The 13,149-nt window shown below is 43.4% G+C and overlaps 1 protein-coding gene across 7 annotated transcripts in view; it reads left to right on the forward strand.

Annotated features, from left to right (window-relative positions):
* The window catches only part of LOC146692633 (tumor necrosis factor alpha-induced protein 2-like), a 71,944-nt gene that overhangs the window by 16,377 nt on the left and 42,418 nt on the right, over positions 1-13,149 (forward strand). For all 7 annotated transcript variants that reach the window (XR_014915244.1, XR_014915245.1, XM_085432765.1 and 4 more), the window contains exons 5-7: positions 12,154-12,268; positions 12,474-12,596; positions 12,679-12,773. Coding sequence is in view for 5 of the 7 variants with exons in the window: in XM_085432765.1 (XP_085288891.1) it covers positions 12,154-12,268; positions 12,474-12,596; positions 12,679-12,773 (333 nt within the window). In the remaining 2 variants the exon portion in view is untranslated. The remainder of the gene's footprint in view (positions 1-12,153; positions 12,269-12,473; positions 12,597-12,678; positions 12,774-13,149) is intronic.

A 13,149-nucleotide genomic window follows, 5' to 3' on the forward strand; every position in this document is an offset into this window, starting at 1 on the left:
AGGTGTGTCTTTGACTGTTACTGTATAACTTATTTTCAGACTACTTGACAAGTTATGCTCCGGTCATTTGATGTTTCAAAGATAGATGATCTTTTGTGATATAGTTAAATTTTCTTTGTACATTTCATTTATCCACCATCATACATTAAGCCAAGAAGAGGTCATTATACTATACAAGTACTATACTATACTATACAAGAGGTATCAACGCTGGGCCAAAGTTCAACACGTGGTTAAAGTTTGTAATCCAGCCGGGGTGTAAATATCACTCAGCAACCAGTCGTAGAGATGAAGCAGGCAGCATCAACACATAAATCTACTCTTCCCAGCTTAAATCACAAGAGCATCTCTGACCGAAAAGCTGATTTTTCACATTTGCAAAAATTAATTCAGATTCACACTAATTCCTTTCACAGCTCCAACAAAATGAGGAAGAGGAGGGGGAAACACAATTAGATTGAATTACAATTGGATGGAAGTCGAGGACAAGGAGAAGGAAGCTTTGGATGAGGAGGAAGAAAAACAGCAGGAGCATCTTTAGGGATCTCTGTGATGTCATTGAGATTGGTTTCATTAATATGGTCCTCTCACAAAGAAAGATGACTTGTTTTAGTTCACCTACTTCCTGTATTAAATAGTGATGTGCAAAATGTTGTGGAAAACCACAGAGCAGGCACGTATAGGGCATCTGCAGGTAAATGAACGTCAAATCTCTCAGACTAAAATCTGTATTATACTTTTAGTCTTAAGACCATATGTTGTATATTTATCACCCTTATGATAAAACCCATGTCAGCCATTAGTTTATGGACTTTGTATTTTGAAGCCTCAACGTTTGCTTTATTGCTATAGCTATGTTGGTTGTTGTGAGCCTTTTGGGACCATATTAAGACAAGGGATCAGAATCTGAAGTCGTGCACACTACTGTTTCATTTATTGTGTATCCATAAGATTTGTACAGCAGATCCAAGTTGTGCCTTGAAAACAGGAACGTTGTCTGCATAGAGGAGAACTTTAATAGCAGGCTTGTATAAAGTGAAGCTTTGTGCTCACATTTGCTACAAACACTTGTTTTAATTCTGTCTCCCTGTTTTGATGCAGATTTCACTTGAAATCAGGCAAGAACGGGACTTTCTTTTTTAATGTGTTCTTGTGAATTGATTGTGTATCGCATACATTTGATTTGACTTTCTGCGAGACAACAGTCGTCTGCTGGCCAAAAAAGTTTTCCAAATACCTCCACGTGATCAAGCCTGGATTTAGAAAAGAATAGCAAAAAAAATCTGCACCTCCTGCTTTACATGCAATTTGTGTTTGTGTGTTTAGAGGTGGTGGTGAAAGGGGAGACCTTGGCTCATCCAGCTGGAGAGCCTGACCAGGAAGAGTCGAAAATTAACTATGCTCTTCCAGGGCACCCTGCAGACTCGGCTGCTGGCATTGGCGAGTGAGTGCAGCCGCCGCTGGGATGACGTGAACACCAAACAGGAGTCCATCACAGGTCGACCTTCTGAGGAGGGTTTCACTTTTCTCTCTTCTTTATAATTGACCCTTGTTTTCTCTCTCTCAGCTCCTTGTCTCAGAGTGGGAGGGATTTGAAGCACAAAGGGAGGAGCTTGTTGTTTGGTTGGGTGATATGGATGTCCACCTGAGTGAGGTTGACCACTGACAGGAAACACCTGTGAAAAACTGAAACAACTGCAGGTGTGGGGTTGTTTTGATATGACATATATTTGATATGATACATACGTCAGACACATGGTCCTAAACTGGAATAACAAAGGACCGTGAGTCCAACATGAAATTTCCCTTACATAACGCTGAAGTTCATTCATCATTTTAATCAAAAACTTGTTGTTGAAATATTTTTACTGAACATGCAAGCATCTGCTGATGAAAATGTGTTGATTTATTGGTCTGTTATGAAGCTATTGCTATTTCTAATCTGTTTTTATATCTTTCTGATGTTTTATTAATTAAGCAATACATGTATTAATTGTTGTGTTATCTATAGATATAGTATTTATATATTTTTGTTTATAGTATAGTAAAAATATTTAATTATTACTGTTTAAATGACTAATATGTGACATGTATTAGCTGTGATGTTGTGCTGAGGGTTAAAATGTCCTTTTGTCTTTTGGTAACTACGAAATGGCAATAAACCATTAATATACAGTGGGGCAAAAAAGTATTTAGTCAGCCACCGATTGTGCAAGTTCCCCCACTTAAAATGATGACAGAGGTCAGTAATTTGCACCAGAGGTACACTTCAACTGTGAGAGACAGAATGTGAAAAAAAAATCCATGAATTCACATGGTAGGATTTGTAAAGAATTTATTCGTAAATTAGGGTGGAAAATAAGTATTTGGTCACCTCAAACAAGGAAAATCTCTGGCCCTCACAGACCTGTAACGTCTTCTGTAAGAAGCTTTTCTGTCCCCCACTCGTTACCTGTATGAATGGCACCTGTTTGAACTCATCATCTGTATAAAAGACACCTGTCCACAGCCTCAAACAGTCAGACTCCAAAATCCGCCATGGCCAAGACCAAAGAGCTTTCGAAGGACACCAGGAAAAGTATTGTAGACCTGCACCAGACTGGGAAGAGTGAATCTACAATAGGCAAGCAGCTTGGTGTGAAAAAATCAACTGTGGGAGCAATCATCAGAAAATGGAAGACATACAAGACCACTGATAATCTCCCACGCAAGATCTCATCCCGTGGGGTCAAAATGATCATGAGAACGGTGAGCAAAGATCCCAGAACCACACGGGGGGACCTGGTGAATGACCTGCAGAGAGCTGGGACCAAAGTAACAAAGGTCACCATCAGTAACACACTACAACGGCAGGGAATCAAATCCCGCAGTGCCAGACGTGTTCCGCTGCTGAAGGCAGTGCATGTCCAGGCCCGTCTGAAGTTTGCCAGAGAGCACATGGATGATACAGCAGAGGATTGTCATGTGGTCAGATGAAACCAAAGTAGAACTTTTTGGTATAAACGCAACTCGTCGTGTTTGGAGGAAGAAGAATACTGAGTTGCATCCCAAGAACACCATACCTAGAACACCATACCTACTGTGAAGCATGGGGGTGGAAACATCATGCTATGGGGCTGTTTTTCTGCCAAGGGGACAGGACGACTGATCCGTGTTAAGGACAGAATGAATGGGGCCATGTATCGTGAGATTTTGAGCCAAAACCTCCTTCCATCAGTGAGAACTTTGAAGATGAAACGAGGCTGGGTCTTCCAACATGACAATGATCCAAAACACACCGCCCGGGCAACAAAGGAGTGGCTCCGTAAGAAGCATTTGAAAGTCCTGGAGTGGCCTAGCCAGTCTCCAGACCTCAACCCCATAGAAAATCTGTGGCGGGAGTTGAAAGTCCGTGTTGCTCGGCGACAGCCCCAAAACATCACTGCTCTCGAGAAGATCTGCATGGAGGAATGGGCCAAAATACCAGCTACTGTGTGTGCAAACCTGGTAAAGACCTATAGTAAACGTTTGACCTCTGTTATTGCCAACAAAGGTTATGTTACAAAGTATTGAGTTGTATTTTTGTTATTGACCAAATACTTATTTTCCAACCTAATTTACGAATAAATTCTTTACAAATCCTACCATGTGGATTCATGGATTTTTTTTTCACATTCTGTCTCTCACAGTTGAAGTGAACCTCTGGTGCAAATTACTGACCTCTGTCATCATTTTAGGTGGGGGAACTTGCACAATCGGTGGCTGACTAAATACTTTTTTGCCCCACTGTATGTCTATGCTGTTGTTCTTGTATTTATTTTACCCTGCTCAAATTCAATTTATCTTACACTTTATTTTGTTGTTTTTTTTTTGGGGTTTTTTTTTTGCCTGTCCCGTTTGCCTCCTTTGCCATCAGAATTATTGTCTAAAGGCAAAGAAAGATGCCCAACGGATTTACTTTACCAAATTGACCATCCCAGCCTTGCCATAATGGTCCATTTGATTCATCTTTTATTGTTTATTTTATTTTCACTTGCTGAATACGGGACAGACTTGACTGAGGGAAAGAAGGGGAGAAAGAAAGAGGGAAAGAGAAACAGCTGAGAAGAGGGACGGGGGAGAAGGGCAAAAAACAACAGAATGGGCAGAAAGAAAAAAAGAAAAGAAAAGAAAATGCATATATCGATCACCTGGATCACCTGTTGAGAAAGAAAAAAGAAAACAAGCAGAAGAGAACAAGAGTAATAGAATAAACAACATCATGGGAATATGACAGTAAATGCTAAATATTAAACATTATTGTGCAGCACGTAAGATCAACAGAACACAGTGTGCTTTGAGGTAGGAGCCAAAAAGGGTGTAGTTTGTGGGTGTGATCACCCGTGTGTACACCTGTGAGCATGGACGCGCTTGTTTTGTTTTTTTTAAAAGGTTCTTTCATGTAATGATCTGCTAGAGGGTGTGGGGGGGCCACAGCCCCGTCCTCCAGGGCATGAAGCAGGTATGGAGGAGATCAAAACTCCAGACATCCAGAGGCCCTCAGAACACAAGAGACCAAGGAAGACCAACAGAGGGGCAGCCGCGCCACTGTCCCAGAAAGAGCTGAGGAGAGTCCCAGATGAGGGTTCACTCAGCAGCCGCGGAGCAGAAGCCAGGGGGAGTTGCAGTGACGCGCCCGTGAGCTCCGCCGGCAGCCAGCCGTGCCTGAGTGACCGAGCCCCAGGCCGAGAGGCCGGGGCCACCCCACCTCCGAAGTGGCCTGAGCGAGCCCCAGGCTCCAGGCCCCGATAAGCGGCCGCCAAGGAGTGAGCCGGTGTGTACCTGGACGCCCATCCCCAGACACAAAGAAGCACCAACGCACCGATGTCTGAGGGAGTCTGCCACTGGCAGGGGAAGTGGTGGTGGGGGGAGATAGGCCTCCAAACCTTGGAGGGCCTGAGATGTCCCCAGAGAGGTGGCGTCTGATACCCAACCTGACATATAGACACAGACATACAGGCACACACAGATACAAACATCCATTCCCACCCTCATGCTCTCATATGCACTCACTCCACACTCAACCAATGTGGAGACAGACATAAAGAGACGCTGTACACACAATCACACTCCCCAAGCGTACTCTACGAACCGGGTCTAGGTACCCTTGCCCCTGGAGGGGGGAATTGCACCCAGACCCAGGTGGTGTTACCCTTTTCCCTGCGGCGGGGAGAGGCAGACCGCCCCGACTCCGCAGCAGCAGGGAGGCCCCACACTCCAGACCGCAGTCGGACGGCCAACTCCTCCTCTTAGCCCCCCCGCTCCAGCAGGCCGCAGAGAATGGGGGTGAGAGAAGACTCCAAACCTCCCTCCACCCGCTCATTGTAGTGTTGATGCATGTGTGTTCTAAGGTGCATTTAAAACCCAGGAGGGCATGGAGCTACCTGCCAGAGAGCACCAGGTACATTTTATTTTGAAAGATTTAAAATGGTTCTTTAAAGAACCACTCAAAAAAGGTTCTTTAAAATGTTTTTTTTAAAGAACCATTTGAAGGACCTTTTTAAAAATGGTGTCTTTACAGTAAGACCCTGACAAAAGTATTCTCTCCGTAAAGTATAACTCTGGTGTACTTGTAATCAGAATGATCCCAGCAATACGTCACACAGTAAGAACCTGGTCCGTGTTCTGAGGCACCTTGGAACCCACACAGGTGCTGAACTTTGTGAGGTCATCACAACACACAGCAGCTACCATTAAGAGACAGTCACGCCTTTAAACGAGGTGCACAAGTTCTGGTCCCGTTCAATGGAGTAGTCACAGTATCTGAGCCTGAGTTCAGATTTGTGTTTTAGGACTTTTTATGGTCTTTTTTTCCTCCTCCACAGAGCACAAAGTGCTTTACACAGAAAGGATCAGCTCATGTTACAGGCTGAAGAAACAATAAGAGACTTTAGCAGTTAGGTTAATTTTAGCTCATCAATAAAAAGCTAGAAGCTCTTAACTGACCAAACACTCAGTTTTATCTCACATCTATAAAGAATCCTTCCAGAAATTCCTGAATCCAGAACACCTTTTGGGTCATCCATCTCCTGTAGGGTGGTCACGCTAACAGAACCAGATACATTGTTTCATTTAATTTAGTTCAATTTTATATTTCTATCACCAAATCACAACAGTTTCCTAAAGTTAAAAACTCAATAATAAATAATAAAAAGAAAACAGAGAAAAACCCAACAATTATATGACCCTGCTTGAGCAAGCGCTTTTTGACAGTGGGAAGGAAAAACTCCCTGTTTGACAGGAAGAAACCTCCAGCAGAACCAAGCTCAGGTACACAGCCATCTGCTGTGAGCGGTGGGGGGTTATGGGAGGAAGATGGGACAAAAGACATACTGTGGGAGAGAGCTAGAGATTAATAATACCTAATGATTAAATGCAGAGAGGTCAATTTTCACATAGAGAGTGGAGATGAAACACTCAGTGCATCACGTCCTGCTGCATGCTCAATCATCCAGGTAAGAAAATCCCAAAAGGTGGATTCTGTTCATCTGGATGTTTTCAGTGGGAGAAATGACCTTGTAAACAGTATATTTGTATAATGACTGAAACTAGCACAACTGGCTGTTAAGTCAATTTCTTGATCATTAATATGCAAATTGTCAAGACCCTTGATCAACAACCACTGATAAATGGCCATGAGTACCATTCACAGAGAGTTGGGGAATGGCTGAACTCACAGCATTGTAAGATGGTGAAAAATGTACCCTTAGGCTGCCTCCTTGATTCAGAGATGGTCTTTCCCTTTTCACATAAATGGCCTCCCTGACTTCCCGCTCCCTCCTTGTCCAGGATGTGTACATCCTCATTATTGAAAGAGTGTCCAGTGGCCTGTTGGTGTGAATAGACTGCTTAGTCCTGGCCTGATGAGCTCTTCTGTGTTGCGCCACCTGCTTTACCTCTTTAGGTTGTTTGGTTTCCCCGATGTATAAATCATGGCAATCCTCCTGGTACTTGGTGGCCCAACACATTCACATTCACCAGGGAGATGCAAAGTGGCAGGTTAGCCTTCTTAAACTGTGAAATTTCCATCAGTAATGGGGGGCATTTAAAAGTTGATGTGAACCGTAAACCTACACACACTGTTCAGAATTTAAGGTCTTACTCTCATCATTCACTGGAGCACAAACTGGGTTCATCGGGACGCTACAACACAGAGCGAACACCATCCTGACAGGCAGAGCAGCCAGGAGTTTGTATCAGGAGTATCGGAATAGTTGAGACTCTTAGCACCGCGTCTCTTTGGCTTTCAAACCGCAAAACAGGCTGCGCCAAAAATTGGTCAAAACAGAAACAAAGCTATATAGTGTATGCTGTTAAGTAGCAGGAGGATTGCCATGATGTATACATCGGGGAAACCAAACAACCTCTGACTATCAAAAGGGCCTGGAAGCCTGTATGTAACTGCAGACTCAAGTGCAGAACCAAACGCAGAGACAACAGAGTAACTTTTGTACAAACATCTACATCTACAATCGTAGAGTTAAAAAAAATCCTAAACATCAACTCCATTAGCAATAACCCAATCATCCTTAATGGACGTCCTCTGGAGGAAGTACACTCTTTCAACTAACTGGGCGGCATCATCGACCAGCAACGTGGAACCGATGCAGATGTCAAGGCAAGGCTCAGCAACGCAAGAGTCGCCTTCATCCAGCTCAAGAACATCTGGCCTTCCAGAGAGCTGACCGAGACTACCAAGATCCAGAGATGGGCAGTAACGCGTTACTTTTAATGCGTTACTGTAATCTGATTACTTTTTCAAGTAACGAGTAAAGTAAGGGATTACCATTGCAAAAACGGTAATTAGATTACTGTTACTTTCCCGTAGGAATGCTGCGTTACTGCTTTACTAAAACCGTGATTTTTTTGCCAGAATGTCTCATGACAGTGACGTAAGCGAGTGCGACGTTCGTGACAACAGCTGTCTGCAGATCAACAATGGATCATATATCAAGTGCGGGAGAGAGTATGCAACGTTTAAAGCTTGGAAGTACTGACCTTACTTTGAGTTTGATTCCATAAAAAGTGACAAAAACATTAGCGTCCATTGTGGGTGGGAAGAAAACTTCTTTTTACACCGAAAAAAACCCGTAAACTTCCAAGCAAGCTCCGAGTGCGCAACGACGTAATGGGAAATTCACAGAGAAACTCGCGGATTCTTCCACTGACCGCTGTGCCACACCTGCACCAGAGCACACCTCCGCCTACCCCACTCCTGCTTTACAGGTGAAAATAGAGCAACAGGACTGCTAGTCTTTGATTTTATTTACTTTCTGCTGTGTTTTACTTGCATCTATTTGAAAGACTGAGTGCAGACACAAAAAATATTTTATTTTATGTGCTGGAATGTGCAGAAAATAGGTTTAAATGTTAAACTAATTTCTTCAAGTCAGAGAATGGTGCATATAATTTAATTTTTGCTTGATGCATAAAGTTAAAAGATTAAAACGGATAAAACAAGTTTAAAAAAAAGAGACTTTTCCATTTGATTACATTTTGTATGATGGATTATGCAGAAAAAGTAGAATTGGCTTGACAGATCTATCGTTTTATCACCTATTCAGGTTATAAATCATGTTTTTAAAAAGTAACTAAGTAACTAAGTAATTAATTACTTTTGAAAATAAGTAATCAGTAAAGTAACTGGATTACTTTTGGGGGAAGTAATCAGTAATTAGTTACTGATTACTTTTTTCAAGTAACTTGACCAACACTGCCAAGATCCGACTGTTCAACTCCAACATGAAGTCAGTCCAGCTGTATGGGGCTGAAACTTGTAAGACAAACAAACCTCAAACAGAGAAATCCAGACATTCCAGAACAGCTGTCTCAGAAGGATTCTCCACATTCGCTGGCCAGACACTATCAGTAACATAACCTATGTTGAACCTGTCAACTCCCAGTAGAGGAAGAATCAGGAAGAAAAAGAAGAACGGACAGGGAAATCTGCGCTTTCACAGATAGCACTTTATCAATAAAGAAGTGTAGGAAGTTTTCACAAATTTCCTGAGAGGACTCGACACCAACAGTCTGTGGAGCATGAAGGACCCTGTCAATAGTCTTAAATAAGACATGAGGCTTACGACAATTTGACTGAATAATAGCAGCAAAATGTTTCCTCTTAGCATCTTGTACAGTCTTCTGATAGGAATTCCAGTAGTTTTGTAATATTTGGTATGACACCTGAAGTAGATCCTTCTTCCATTTACTTTCAGTTCTCCTACACTTTCTTCTGGCAGCACAGAGTGTCTTCATTCAGCCAGGGTTCAGATTTGGCTTTAACTTGCCTAAGTTTAAAAGGGGCCACCGAATCTAAAACAGTTTGGCAGACTGAGTAAAATCATGTACTCAGCTCTTCTGTATCATTACATATGGAGTCAGGAAGGCTGCAGTTCTGATTAAAAACAATAGAGAACTGACCAGCAGAGGAAGGGTTAAAAATACGACAGCATCTAGCAACAACAGGAGGAGGATTAACTTTGGTACAAGGAAGGGAAACCTCAAACAAGACAGGCTTATGATCCGACCATACAATATCACAAACCTCTAAGTTAGAGACAGGTAGATTGTGAGTTAAAACAAGATCCAACGTGTGCCCATATTTTTGGGTAGGCACAGACAAAGGTTGCACAAGATCAAAAGAGTCAATAAGATTTAAAAAGTCCTTTGCCATTGGCTTGCCAGGGCAGCACACGTGAATATTTAAGTCCCCAGTAATAAGGACATGATCATATTTTGGCATAATTTCAGCCAACAGATCAGAAAAGTCATTTAAGAAGTCCTTATTGTATTTTGGGGGTCTGTAACCCACAGCACAGAGCACTGTGTGACAGCAACCTAGCTCAAACACACTCAGTTCAAAGCTACTAGGTGATGTTGATAAGGACAGTGGTTTACATTTATACTGCTTCTTAAAAACAACTCCTGCTCTGCCTGATATTCGAGGAGAGTTTAAAAAGCAGCAGTCATCTGGTAAGAGATCTATGAAAACGCTGGACTCACCGGCCCTCAACCATGTCTCAGTTATACAGAGGAAATCCAATCCTTGGGTCATAAAAAAATCCTTTAAAATAAAAGTTTTATTACTCAGCGATCTAGTGTTCATCAATCCAAATCTGGTGGAGGTCAGCGTGTTCTTGGCTGACTGCGAGACCCGACACAGCGGCCGCAGGTTCTGTAGGTTTGCACCGCGCCGACGAAGATGAGGGAAAATCTTTCGCGGCTGGGACATCTGATCCGAGCCAACAACGGGCACCAGCCAGGCATCGATGGGCTCCAGAGAGCATGGAGAAAAGACATGGCGAAGCACAGATCCACGTTCGTTCCAAGGAGCTGGGGAAGAGCGCACCAAGTATGGCTTAAGTTTCACGAGCAGACAGCTGCGTTTGCCCCGGTGTCTGAAACGCTTTCGCTGTGAGGCTGGGGCCAGGGTCCAACAAAGGTTAGCTGGTATCCCAGATACCGCGCGCCGCACGCCGCACGAGGCCGCTTTGTAAGGCGCTCATATCACCAGTGGCGAGACCCGCGTTGTAGGTGGCGGTCCTGGCGTTCACATCAGTTTTCTCTGATGGACTCTCCATCCACAAATGCACATTGGCCAAGAGTTGGGAATGTCTACTAATGTCCGTAGACTCATCAAGTTGCAATGCAAACCTCCCACTGAAGCGTATCTTCTCCAAAACCACACTTTTGATGTCTGCAGACATGTCATCAATATGTCTGGCAATTGTGTTATCTGAGAGCAGGACTTTTTCGGGGGCTATTTCTTTAACTGCATCAGGTCCGAGCATCTCATTCACAATGGCTTTGCAGGCAGGTAGAGTATTAATGACTCTACTACGGTGTGGTTTTTTTGCTATAAGTTCAGCCACTAAGTGGCTAGCTTTGAGAGCTCTTTCAGACACCTTTGTGTTTTTTCTCAGTAAAGTTGTTTCTCAGCGTGTTCAAGCAGGCAAACAAAATAGTCTCTGTTCTTGTTTTGAAGTGAGGGATGTTTTGTGTGGAAATGGCGTTTGAGCTTGCTTGGGACCATGGTACTGTTTGAGAGCTTTTCTCCACACACCAAACATAACGGAGTCGGTGCAGTCGGATCTCCAGTGAAAGCAAATCCGAATGAAAGATAACTTTCGCTGTATTGCCGCGAGCTCACCGTTTTTGCTTTCTTTTGACTAGCGCTCGTACTAGGCTCTTCTGGATTAGAATTTTTTGGACCAATTAATTAAAATTAAATAATTTCCCACGGCACACCTGACAATCTCTCATGGCACACCTATGTGACACGGAACAGTGGTTGGAAAACACTGGGTTACCTGATCCAGCCGTAACTACATGCTTTATCAAAAAGGAAAGTTTGAAGCAAACTTTCAAACTTGCCTTTCCTTTTCCTAGTTTTAAGACTATAGTCTTAAAAGTAGAGATAGTGCCTGTCTCCTAAATACAAACTGGAAGCTGGTTCCACAGAAGAGGGCCTGAAAACTGAAGGCTCTGCCTCCTATTCTACTTTTAAATACTCTAGTAACAAAAAGTAAGCCCACAACAGATCATTTGCCTCCTATCCAAGAATACTCCTCTGTCACACCATCCCTCTGCATGTCCTCCTTCAGTACATCCTCCTCTGAAGTCTTGCTCTTCTCCTTCTGCCTGGTAACTGTATCTCCAGCCTCCACGCTCCCTCCTCTCCACATGCTCAATGCAGCTCATTTGTGATCCTGTCTATACTGCTCTCTGAAAATCTTCACCTCTGTCTCCTGTCTTTTTGTCAGTGCTACTGTCTCCAAAGCATACATCACAAAAACACTCAGATATGGTCATTATGTTTGTAGCCTCTGCCACAGCCGCCTCTGTTAGGTGGCTGGTTTCTGGAACCTGTCTAAGGACTGGGACAGGGCTTTCCTGTAGTGCAGAGTTGGTGTGGAGCCAACTGGTCAATTTTGTTAGTGTATGTACACTCGTTATTTATAGACACCAGGTCTATGAATAACGAGTGTAGAGGAACTTTGTAGACTCTCCATAGGCTCCTGTTGTTAGTCTTTTTCTTTTGTTCATTCTTCTGTTATTCACATTAGTATTTGTGTACTTTTGCAATGCCAGAGTTGACGAGTGGTGTAATCTTGAATGTCTGTTGTTTCATTGCAGTGAAATCCTGGAACATACGGAGCTGGATGGACAGATAAAGGTGCCCTGTCTGGGTTCTCTGCTCCCGCAAAATGAGCTGAAGCTGCTGGAGGAGCAGTACCTGACCCACAAAGAGGTAAAGAGCAGCAGGAACTGATGCTGCTGTCGGGTCAACTCAGTTCTGTCCCCCCATGTTAAAACTGTTGAGGGTGGCTTCTCGCTTTGGCCTGATGGTCGGCTTTCTGCTGGGGTGATTACATAGAGAACCCACACTCTATGATAACTCAACAGCGTCTGATTATAATTTGTAGAACAAATGTGAAGTGAAACGTTTTCTTTAGGAAAAGGTGAAGCTGTGGCTGAACACTGCCCTGAAGAAGGAACAAGAGAACTGGCTGAGTGGAAGGACACCCGAAATCATCGATGGTTATTACTTCAGTTGTCTGGCTGTAGACGTCATACAGGTGAGGCTCAGGTGAGACCCATTGTGCAGGTGAGGCTCGGTCTGTGTTAAGTTGATTAGTGTTGTGATGTTTGTGTTTTCAGGTGATGACCGGTTCCCTGTCTGAGTTCAGCTGTGCCATCAAAGACAAGAGAAAAGCTCAGAGGCTCACAGTTCAGCTTGAGAACTTCATGTACAGGTACAGTCGTACTATGTGGTTCGCTAATCTTGAACTTACTTTTTATGTTACGGCATCATTCCTCCCATGCTCACTGAATATTTACTACAAATATATAACTTAATGCTGTCAGCATTAATCCCGTTAACATGAAGTTAACGCCATAACGGCATTAACATGACAAATCTCCGTTAGCGAGTTAACGCGGATCGCCCTGTGCGAGGGCTGCATGGCGTCAACGTGTTAACGTTGTTACCTTGTTAACGCATTAGCACCCTGCAGCCCCTTGCACGGGGCGATCCGTGTTAACTTGCTAATGGAGCAACGATAATGTGGTTATGGCGTTAATGTCATTTTAACGAGATTAACACTGACAGCACTAATATAACTATATTGT

Source organism: Copadichromis virginalis, linkage group LG15 (assembly GCF_057382275.1).
Source record: "Copadichromis virginalis isolate Kocher_CV1m ecotype Utaka linkage group LG15, C_Virginalis_male_GT1.1, whole genome shotgun sequence".
NCBI classification, from domain to species: Eukaryota; Metazoa; Chordata; class Actinopteri; order Cichliformes; family Cichlidae; genus Copadichromis; species Copadichromis virginalis.